This window comes from Sebastes fasciatus, chromosome 21 (genome assembly GCF_043250625.1).
Source record: "Sebastes fasciatus isolate fSebFas1 chromosome 21, fSebFas1.pri, whole genome shotgun sequence".
Lineage (NCBI taxonomy): Eukaryota > Metazoa > Chordata > Actinopteri > Perciformes > Sebastidae > Sebastes > Sebastes fasciatus.
This window is the reverse complement of record NC_133815.1, coordinates 14530761-14542418: the sequence shown is the minus strand read 5'-3', so window position 1 is coordinate 14542418 and position 11658 is coordinate 14530761. Positions and strand designations below refer to the sequence as shown.

General features: G+C 39.1%; 1 protein-coding gene across 3 annotated transcripts in view; it reads left to right on the top strand.

The window, feature by feature from the left end:
• Nucleotides 1-688: 688 nt before the first annotated feature.
• Nucleotides 689-11658, top strand: part of pip4k2aa (phosphatidylinositol-5-phosphate 4-kinase, type II, alpha a) — a 34492-nt gene continuing 23522 nt past the window's right edge. For all 3 annotated transcript variants that reach the window (XM_074622441.1, XM_074622440.1, XM_074622439.1), the window contains exon 1: nucleotides 689-1151. In XM_074622441.1, coding sequence (XP_074478542.1) covers nucleotides 1011-1151 — 141 coding nt within the window. In that variant the 5' untranslated portion in view covers nucleotides 689-1010. The remainder of the gene's footprint in view (nucleotides 1152-11658) is intronic.

Sequence of the window (11658 nt, the reverse complement as noted above, 5' to 3'; positions counted from 1 at the left end):
GGATCATGCAATATATCATGCAATATGTCATGCAACTTGTAAGGGTCATGCAATATATTAAATTGTAGTGTGGTATTAAAAAGAAAAGTAGCATATAGGCATAGGTGTAGGGAAGGAGGGGGCTGCAGCGAATCAGCAGCAGCAGACACTGCAAAGCGCATACAGGCTGCTGTCACCTCCCTCCGCCTCCGTCGAGCTGTCAGATGACAGCAGCAACACATGAACCTCAATGCTGCAGACGAGAGTTGATTCATTATTTCACGTTTAAATAACCTGCTCCTCTGCGTTTTTAATTCAAACAAGGGCACGGGCATGACAGGATAACACCCCCCCTGTCCCTGTCATCTCCACACGGACTGACTGACCACTAAAGCGCGTATAGGAGGAGGAGGAGGAGGAGGAAGAGCTGAGCTGCTTGTTAGCTTGTGTGTGCTAACTATCTAGCTAATGTTAGCTTGCAGGCTAATGCTAGCTAGCTGGTGAACGGAGGTCGGGACGTTAGCTTATGGTAGTAAAGAGCCTTTAGTTAAGTCATGAATGTGTCATTTAAATAATTTGTTTACGGCTGCATAATAACTTGTTTTAATACGTTTATTAATTGCAGCTGAATTGGTTGCTAATGTGTTGCTAGGTAGCAGATTGATGCTAAGCTAAGCTATGCTAACGCCAGCTCAGTGAGAGACCTCACAGACTAGTCTAAGGAAGGAAGAGAGAGGGTGACTTATGATGTGGGCTGAGGGAAGCAGGCGAAGGAGAGCAGCAGTATTAGATTAAACACATCGGATTGTCCTCATTTTTATTCCTTTTTTGTCGAAGTAAAGAGCCAATAGTGTCAGTCAAGCTGTGTAGAGACTGTTGGATGAAGACTTTGATTTTTGCGAGCTGGCTAAATGAATAGTATTTGGTATCACTGAGTCGTGAGCTAGTAGTGGCCACTGTGCCAGCTTCAAAAGGGAAGAAGACACTGTCAAGATCATCAGCACAGACTGTAATAACTAAGCCTTTAAAAGATGGCTTCGGCGAGCAGCATTGCCGCAGCAATTGCGAGCAAAACGAAGACCAAGAAGAAACACTTCGTCGCCCAGAAAGTGAAGCTCTTCCGTGCCAGCGACCCTCTGCTCAGCGTGCTGATGTGGGGAGTCAACCATTCGGTGAGTCAGACCACCATCTATAATGTCCCTTTATTTCATCCACCTCGACCTTTTTGATATGCCATATTAATAAGCTTTACTAGCTGTCAACTATGAGCCTTTTGTGTGTTAATGCATTAGTGATTGACACATAGGAGATGACAGCTGTCCAGCTGTGGTTATAGTGCTGTCAATGTAAATGTGTGACTTGGCTTCAAGTGTTACTATTATTTCTTTATATTAATCTTGTCTCTAGGTGGAGGTTTCAGATAAGCCCAGTGTTTTTTTTTTGCCTCTTCCTGCACTTATAATTTATTAATAATATAAATTAATTTATTTTTTTCTTATGTTGTATAGTCTTAAATTGTGCAAAATAAATCAATTAAAAATCAAATAAGTGTCAAATCATTAGTTATGTTTGCTTTATTAAGCTTCGTAGAGTGACGATTCCCATTATATTAGTTTTACATACTTAAAATGTGTAAAATACTAGCTGTCAAACTATGAGCCTTTTGTGTTATTGCATTATTGATTGACACATAGGAGATGACAGCTGTTCAGCTGTGGTTATAGTGCTGTCAATGTAAATGTGTGACTTGGCTTCAAGTGTTACTATTATTTCTTTATATTCATCTTGTCTCTAGGTGGAGGCTTCAGATAAGCCCAGTGGTTTTTTTTTGCCTCTTCCTGCACTTTATATTATTAATTTATTAATAATATCAATTAATTTATTTTTTTGTTATGTTGTATAGTCTTAAATTGTGCAAAATAAATAAATAAAAAATAAAATAAGTGACAAATCATTAGTTATGTTTGCTTTGTAGAGTGACGATTCGCATTATATTAGTTTTACATACTTAAAATGTGTAAAATACTAGCTGTCAAACTATGAACCTTTTGTGTTATTGCATTATTGACTGACACATACGAGAGATGACAGCTGTCCAGCTGTGGTTATAGTGCTGTCAATGTAAATGTGTGACTTGGCTTCAAGTGTTACTATTATTTCTTTATATTCATCTTGTCTCTAGGTGGAGGCTTCAGATAAGCCCATTTATTTTTGCCTCTTCCTGCACTTTATATTATTCATTTTTTTTTTTGTTATGTTGTATAGTCTTAAATTGTGCAAAATAAATAAATTAAATAACTGTCAAATCATTAGTTATGTTTGCTTTAATGAGCTTTGTACAGTGACGATTCCCATTATATTAGTTTTACATACTTAAAATGTGTAAAATACTAGCTGTCAAACTATGAGCGTTTTGTGTTATTGCATTATTGACTGACACATATGAGAGATGACAGCTGTCCAGCGGTTGGTTATATAGTGCTGTCAATGTAAAAATGTGTGACCTGGCTTCAAGTGTGCTGGACTGGTACAGCAAATCATTAGTTATGTTTTGCTTTATTAAGCTTTGTACAGTGACGATTCGCATTATATTGCATTAAATATTTTTAAATCTAAAATGAAGACTTTAGAAGCAGACTCTGACAGGCCAATGTTTTTAGCTTCCCTTGTTGTACAGCTGACTCCCAGAAAAGTTCCTTTTTGTCCCCCCATTTGTCTTCAGATATTTCTCTTTTAATGCAAATTTTAGTGCTTTCAGTGTTTGTGAATTGTATTTTATATCTCTATTTGTGTCTGTGTCTGCAACTTTGTGTTCTTGCTGCTGACCGTCTTGGCCAGGTCTCCCTTGGAAAAGAGGTTCTTAATCTCAATGGGACTAACCTGGTTAAATAAATAAAATATTAGTTTTACATACTTAAGTTGTGTGTGTGTGTGAGAGAGAGAGCTGCAAACTCTTCTTTGGCTTCCTGTTGTGCACATGTAGGATAAGCTGCTAGGGGTCTGTGTCATGAGAGAGCAGCAGATCTTCCCATGCAAGACAGCTTATCTCTACTCTCTTTCTCTTCCTTTGCTGACTATTTTGCACTGGGCCAATACTCATATGTTGGAGAGAGAGAGAGAGAGAGAGAGAGAGAGCAAACTTGGCATGCAGAGGACATTTTGGCACCAAATCACAAGTATTAAACCTTTTACCAATGTTTTACATACATCATTATAACACACTTGGTGCTCAATCAACGGAGGCATATAATCTGTGGTTCTTTCACATCCGTCGCTCTTGCAATCTCATTATTAATATATAGCCACTCCTTCATCTTTTACTCAGCTTGTTCCTAATAATCGTAACACGGTTACAGTAAAGCCAGCCTGTTTACTGAATGTTTTATCTGGTGTTTTTAGATTGAGGAGAACTTGCTTTCCAAAATGTAAACAAAATAGCTGAGCACTTAGTGAGCAGCATCGCTCACTCCATTTATTCATTTAGTATATAAATGTCTGTTTATAGAAATTGTCCCCATGGGGTAGCTAGCTAATGGTGTAAAAGATGACAATAGTTTAGTTTATGTAAAATAGAGAGGAATGTTGGCCCTTTGATGCAGAGTGCTGCTCTGCTTTCTCGCTCTTTATTCATATACCTTTGGTTGCCCTGCTTGGTTTTGCTGCGTGTGGCAGTGGTATGACAGAATGAAACCGTAGAGCCAGCAGTGGCTGGTTTAGCACGGTAATTCATCTATAATATATATTATAAAAGGAATGTAAATATTTTGGACTAGTTCCATAACAGATGTCAGTTGCACATTATTATTGATTTTGTATTAAGTTAATGTGTCTGAGGAATACTATTTGGACATATGTCTACAAGAGCCTGACTATAGGTAAATACTAGTGGTGCAACTGTTCAAGAAACCCACGGTTCGGTTTGTATTGCTTTTTTTTGGTCACGGTTTAATTTTTTTGCACATATAGGAGAAGAAAAACACAACCTTTTATAATGTGTTTGTACTCCAAAATATATAAATAGATTGATAGTAATGAATGATATTTCTATATCGTACAAAGACAAAACACAGATTTTATACATGAAATAAGGCAGGCTTCTTAATGGTCAAGTATGCCTATGTTCAGATATTTGCGCCTTCTTTGTCTCTGGCAGCGCATGGTGCAACGGTTCAACAAGCCCACGGTTCTGATTCTGATGAAGACGCAGTTGGCGTCCAAACGTTAGTCTTCTAATAAAATTGATTGCCTTAAATCTGTGTGCTCCGATGTGCTTTGGACCTGGTCTCTGAAGTATCTCCTGTTACAAGATTGACCTATTCTGTGAGAACCGGACAGGCCTACTTTTCGTTGTGAAACGGTTGAAGCGCGTCTAACCTCCTTTTTTCACTCACGCCCACGGTTCGGTTAGTACAGTCATTGAATGGTTAATTTTTTCAATTTGGTTTTGCATCCCTAGTAAATACAGGGGAGTGATATTGCATAAATGCTTTGTGAAACTTTGTAACTTAATGGCCACTGTAAACATCATTACAAAAGCGGGTCATGTCAAGGTTGCATACCTATTTGTGCTATTTCAACTTCCTATATGTTATATACTTTCTCTGACATATTTCTCTTGAAATGCACAATTTGTTACCACTGTTTCCTCTTTGTTGATGCAGTTTGTCATGTTGTTAGAGACTGTGCCCTTTGACATATTTGGCTAAATGTTATCGCAGTTTTTGGCTTATGCACCAGAAATTTGTGCATAGATGATTTTGCCTCTTTTGAGCTCTGTTTTTCTTTCATGTTGCTTTGAAAACTCATACTGATTTGCTAATAACCACAGCTCTATTTAACATTTTAACAGTGTTGGAACTATGATTCATTTTCTAAGAGTTATCTAACTCAGTATGTCTGCATTGGATTAAGGAATCCTGGGGTGTTTGATGGACATCAGTGAGACAGATGCACATTACTAAGGGCACATTGACGATGGGGTCAATACTATGCATTTTAGCTTTGTCGATTTAGACAGTACCATTTGATTTTTGGCATAGTGTTAAGGGTCATAGTCTAGTGTGGCTTACGCAGACTCTAGATAGCCCGACTGTATGTGAGGCCAAGACAGCTAAAAATCCAAAGCTGTTGTTTTGTATCTAAGCTGTAGTCTGTAGATAGATCACCGTCACCTGGCTGTGGTGTTAAGCCTGAGGGTGCCAAGTAAGGTACACAAGAGGTTTACCTCCACGTAGCTATGCGGTACTGATAAATCATTCACTTGAAATGCTAAGGCTGGGACGATACACCCATCTCCCGATTCGATACTATCACAATACTTGGGTGCAGATTCGATATGCATTGCAATTCGATATTAGGGATTTATTGCAATTTTTGTTAACTTTTTTAACGCTAGGCCAAAGGAAAAGTTGAATCATACACCTCTAGGGACTTTTAATTTGAAAAATATGTAAATTAACACATCAAAATGTTTGATTTTCATCTTGTATGTAGTCAGAGATGTCCTGAAGTCAAATATATCACTTATTGTCAAGCATTATTTTGTTAATTTTTCTTCCAGCAACCAAAAAATCAAAGAATACACATTTCCATCACAAATTAGTTGTATTTTCTTTTTAATTTATAAGGGACAGTTTTTGACACGCCATTGTAAAATCTGTTGAAGGAACGGCAAGTTCTGGTCACATAACCGGAGCACAGCCAATAGGAACGCTCTCTCAAAGAAATGACCTGTGATTGGTCAAAGTCTCCCGTCACGGGCTAGATTTTTTTAAAGCCTGAAAACAGAGCCATGAGGAGGTGCGGAAGTTTAGTTATCTCTCAGAACGCTTGAATTACAATATGCTGAAAGGTTATTATGGAATTTATGCCCAATGATGCCAAAAATATACTGCCTACTGCCACTTTAACACCTTATTTTGAAAACCGGACATAGTCACACGTGTATATTCTCACTAACTTCGCCAAGTCAGTCGATAGCTTTCCCCATCAGCTCCGTTCTCTTCTCTATCCATGGTCAGCTCAGTTAGAATGCATTTAACATAAACATCAGTATATGGGTGCTCTACAGTTATAGCGTCAGCCGATATGACCACGGAGATGCGAGTTGGGGCCGGCTACCACAATACGTTAACGTTTCCTGTACATGACAGAATTGGCATGCAGCTTTAGCCATGATGTCTAGCTCTGCTTTTCCTGCACTGTGTGAAACCAAAAGTGTTTCCACACTTCACTGAATGTGTAGGGTTTACCTCTTTGGATTTAAAAATCAAGTCGTCTCCACGGGGACCCTTTGCTGTCTTGTACTTCCTCGCTGTGGCCAGCTGTTTTGGTTGACAGATACGGAACGGATAGGACGTCACGTTACTCAGACTATAAAACTAAAAGCGGTAACTTCTTTCCACCTACGCATAGACTCAAATGAAGCAAATATATTGATTCTGGCATTAAAAGATAGATTTCAAAACCGTAAAAAAAAAAAAAGTGCGATACATAGGTGAATTGATTTTTCTTTCCCAACTCCTATGAAAAGCCTGAGAAAGATGAACATTGATGCATTGTCAGATATGACATCAGCTATATCATGTTGACTGTCATCCAAGAAAGTACAAAAAAACCTCCCCCATAATGGTATAGTTATATACTGCAGTGTCTGTCAAGAGACTGATGATGTTTTTTCAAAATACCTTCACAAGTTTGGAGAATCTACATGTTCAAACTGTTCCCTCGTATTGCATAACACAAAGCAGGACTGCCGCCAGCACATTTCCGTCTTATGCCTTAGGCTACCTCCCCTGCTGTTTTTCTCACCACTTGATAAGGCACTTTGTTTTTCACACCACTGGCAACATAAAAATGACATTCCATGCCAGGTCACCAGTTTGAGCCACAGAGTTACTGCCAGCGGGTGTGAGGGCTGCAGTTTGTAAGTGTTAATGTAAGGTTACGTTACAGCATGTAGTTTGCAAAAGTAAACTCAACCTGTAAATAACAGGACACTGAAAGGAAGGAATAAAAGGAGAGGCCTGAGAATGCAACCAGACTGCAGAGACAACATGCAAACACATGCACATGCTCTGGAAAATGTAACCCCCACCCCTTCATATCTGGCCTGTCAGTCAAAAGCATCCACTTTGGTGCCTCCTGAAAACCTTAGTGATATTACTCTGGGAACTACTCTGGGAATTACTCAGGACTAAGTCTGAACGATTTTGAATAAAATATCTAATTGTGATTATTTTGACTGATAATGCGATATTAGAGGGAATGATAATTTTTACATCATTATTCTCATTTTGATTGAAAAACATTAAATGATTATGTTGTGATTTTTGCACAGATCTGTAGAGATGTTTTCTTAAGTGTGTAGAATATGATGTGTAGGCCAGGGCATCTCTGCAGCACCACAACATTTAATTTAAAATGGTATTTTGACACACATTTCACCTTTTAACAAATAGTACGCCTCCTGCAATTTGAAAATTGCAGTAGGCCATATTGCAATTTCGAGGATACTGCCCCTCTAATGGTCTAATGAAGCAAAAATGTTATGTGGACTGAGCCAAATGTGAGTGCCAAGATGTATAAAAATAACTGAGACGTTTATGTGGCCCTGGACATTCATTGTACGTTTTCAAAATGATTCTTGTGTAACAGCTGAGAAAAGCCAGGGATATGTGTTCTGAAATTTCTTTATGTGGCAAAAGGTGCATGGCAGCTTGCTGAAAATAACCTTCATTGACAGGTAGCCAATTTTTACTTTAATCCTAATACTTTGAAATTTTACTTGCATCCCTCAGAGCCTAAATGGGTTACACAGCTCATGTTTTTTACAGTAATGGATTGAGGCCAAAGCTAAATTTTTATTTATTTATTTATTTTCTTCAGTGGAAATCACAGTTGTAACTACTGAAGCTTAGTGGGGGCAAAAGCTCTAACAAACCAGAGTCTACAAAATCAATCTCAAACTCATTACAAAAGCATCTCCTGGTTCTAAGTCTGCATGACATTACAAATAAAGAAGAGGTCTCTCGGATCTATTTTTTGCTGCTGCTGAGTTCACAAATTATGATTTGGCTGCCTCAAAGTGTTTTCTGTAAATGAGTGTTGTACGCTTATGAAACTAGACTTCTGCCTCACTTAATAACTTTCTGACAGGAATAATCATTCTCTCACTTGTGCTGACATGAACAAAATAAGTTGACCATTTTTATTTTGGTTGTATCCTGTAACATACTGTATATTCTTCATGAAAGTAGTAGCTCTCACATACAAGTAAAAACAAAAAACCCTGTAAATCTTGGCTCTGTTATACATTAACATTCTCTTGTTTGGGCCTGAAAGTAAAATTGTCCTAAAAAAGACAAAACCGGAGGGTGGATGCTACGCTTCCACGATGACACCGTGGGTCATGACGCCGTTATCAGCGGTAACCACCGTATGAGTGTAGTGCAGAGCGGTGGCCATTAGCTAGCCAGTGGGGCACAACAGAGACTCACATGCACTACTCGGCCAGCGGGTGTGCATGTAAACAAAGCACAGAGAAAACTCAGATTAGAACACACACAGAGGGAGAGCGAATGTATTCTTTGCTCGAGTAGCCTTTACTAGACTATATCTTTACATTGCAAATAATACTTTGTTGCTATATTAATGCTCTGAATTTTGCATTTAGCACCTTTTAAAGAAAAAAGATCTTGGTAAAACATTTGCTGTGTCTGAATGTTGCAAAATCACTGTAGGGACACTTCACAGGCTGCAGTTCTAACCCTTTTATAGTTGGTGGTGTTAACGTGTTGGACAAGACACCTGGGGAAAACTCAGACTATTGCAGGATTTATTGGCATGGATTTAGGCCCCAACAGTGTTGTTGAAAATACTGGTTTTCAGTATGGCAAGCTAATTCTAAAACTGTTTCAAGGTGTTGAACACATTGTGTCAGGAGTTTTGTTTCTTCAGTGGGAAATGGATGAGAATATAGTTTACAGCTTCACCTTTGTGTAATTTGTCAATCTATAAAATAAATGTAATCCTCGCTTGTCTGTCAGTTCTTGTTGCAAGTCTTTTGGTGTGTCTGAGCGCAAATGTGATTTGTTACACAGCTGATTTTTGAGTCGATTTTTTCCGCCGGCTTTAAAGCTGCATCGTCTTGTCACAGTTTAAGGCCCCCACTGTGTAATGATAGTTTTGAGTCCAGCAGCTCCTAACCTGCTGTTGCATGTCACCTGCTCCTGTCCTTTTAAAGTAAAGAAGATGATTGTGTTGAGTTGATGTTTTTACATGTTTTTAATTAATGCAACTTGCGATTTTTAAGGTCGTAGCGGGCCTGTGTCATACTAGCTTGTCGTGAAGGAGGCTAAATAACACTCCAAAGTTAGGCAAAATTTTGGTGAGGAAAAACTGGCATGGCCATTTTCAAAGGGGTCCCTTGACCTCTGACCTCAAGATATATGAATGAAAATGGGTTCTATGGGTACCCACGAGTCTCCCCTTTACAGACATGCCAACTTCATTATAATCACATGCAGTTTGGGGGGAGTCTTAGTCAAGTCAGCTCACTGACACACTGACAGCTGTTGTTGCCTGTTGGGCTTGAGTTTGCCATGTTATGATTTTAGGATATTTCTTATGCTAAATGCAGTACCTGTGAGGGTTTCTGGACAATATTGTCATTCTTTTGTGTTGTTAATTGATTTCCAATAATAAATATATACATACATTTGCATAAAGCAAGCATATTTGTCCACTCCCATGTTGATAAGAGTATTAAATACTTGACAAATCTCCCTTTACGGTACATTTTGAACAGATCAAAATTAACTTGCAATTAATCACGATTAACTATGGACAATCATGTGATTAATCGCGATTAAATATTTTAATCAGTTTTCAAGAAAAAGAAGGCCTTTTAATTAGTAGAGGCGGAAACATGTGAATAGTAGGAAGTAAGTCTTTCCCTCTTATACAAATAGGAAATGAAAAATGACTACTTTCTCTTGATATTTTCCCAGAGCACTTAGTAGGTATAGGTAAATATCCTTCAAGTCTATATTCTAAGTTTTTCCTTACTTTGGGCTTCCTTAGGTTTTACTTTTAGTTTTTCTTAGTGTCATTCTTTACTTTTTGAACTTCCATTAAACTCTCCCCATCCTGCAGGTTCATTCACTGTTTTTGTCGTAGCCCCTTTTTGTGTCACCCTGTCCATCTGGCTCACTTTCATTCCCTGTCCCCCTCTATCTCCCCTTTCTTTGCGGTGTCCTGCCTCTCTTTCTGACTCAGAGTAGCTGTGTCTAGTTCTGGGGATTGCATAAGAGGGGGATTCTATAAATATCTGCAGGAGTGACCTATAGTTAATGTGTGATGATTATGGTGAGGAAAACAGAAAAGCTTGAGCCTCGCATCCTGGCACCCTGAGGCATTGACAGATAGAGGAACGCTAGAGGAAGCGTCTTGTGTTTTCGTTCCAGCGCGTCTCCAAAAAACCTTTTAAACAAAAAATGTTGTCCACTCCTGCATGCATGCAAACATGTATGCACGTGCCTACAGTACTTGTGTTTCCTTCGCCACAGAGTCAAAGTGCCAAGGGCCTGTCATGGCACACTCCTAGCCTGAATGCGATGCGACATGTTGCTGAGCAGCTTGATTCTCTCAACAGGACAGGCCATATACCATAAGCCTGTTTGTTGCTCAGTCATCAGTCTAAACCACTATATCCTTTAATAGCTGGACTTTCATAGCACTGACCTCATAGCAGACTTGCTGAGCTGTCTGCATGTACCTTGATGACAACTATAATTACTGTGTTACCTATTTCCACCTCAGTCATTTTGTCATGTAGTTTTTCAACATAGATAGGAGCATGTCTGTTGTAAGAACTTGGCTCCCAAGGAGATGCTGACATTGAATAATGTGCGTCCTAATTATACACTGTATAAGCTTGGTATACCTGGCATAGTCTACTGTAGTCTTAGACTTGGAAACACACACTTCAGCAATTGAGTGTGTGTGTGACTGAGCGACTAATGCTGACTAAAATAGACTTGAATGAGCTGTTAGTGTCTGATGATGTGAATGCAGACGTCTCACAATTCAAGGGATGACTACCATAAGCTTTAAATTGCACTGCAGATGTCTTACTCAGTTAGTTGCATTTATTCAAGGCCCTGTTTTTCTCTGCATGTCTCTGTCTCTCTCACTAGCACACACACACACACACACACACACACACACACACACACACACACACACGCAGCAGCCCTTTTACCTTACCACTGCTCCACTTTTATCATCACCGTGTCCTCATTATGGCTGACCTCTCTATGCCGTGGTTGTGAGCAGAGGGAGGAAAGGGAGTGAGGGCTACCCCTGACACTGAAGTTGTCAAAGCTGCTCCACAGAATTAGGTCACATACAGGCTGTCATGGCTACATTTTTAGTTAAATTGTGGGGGACTGATCGTTGCATGTGGTTTAAAGTAGGCCTGCAATTATAAATAAACAAATATTGAAGTGTGCATATTAGCTATACTTATGTCAGCCAGGTTGTCTTTAAATTCAGAACCGGATTAGAATTGAATATTTTAAATGTAATTTGGTATGGATGCACCGATACCGATACCAGTTTTGGGTATCAAGTCCGATACCGTCTCGTATGCGGGACTCCTCAGCCTGCCATGTGTCG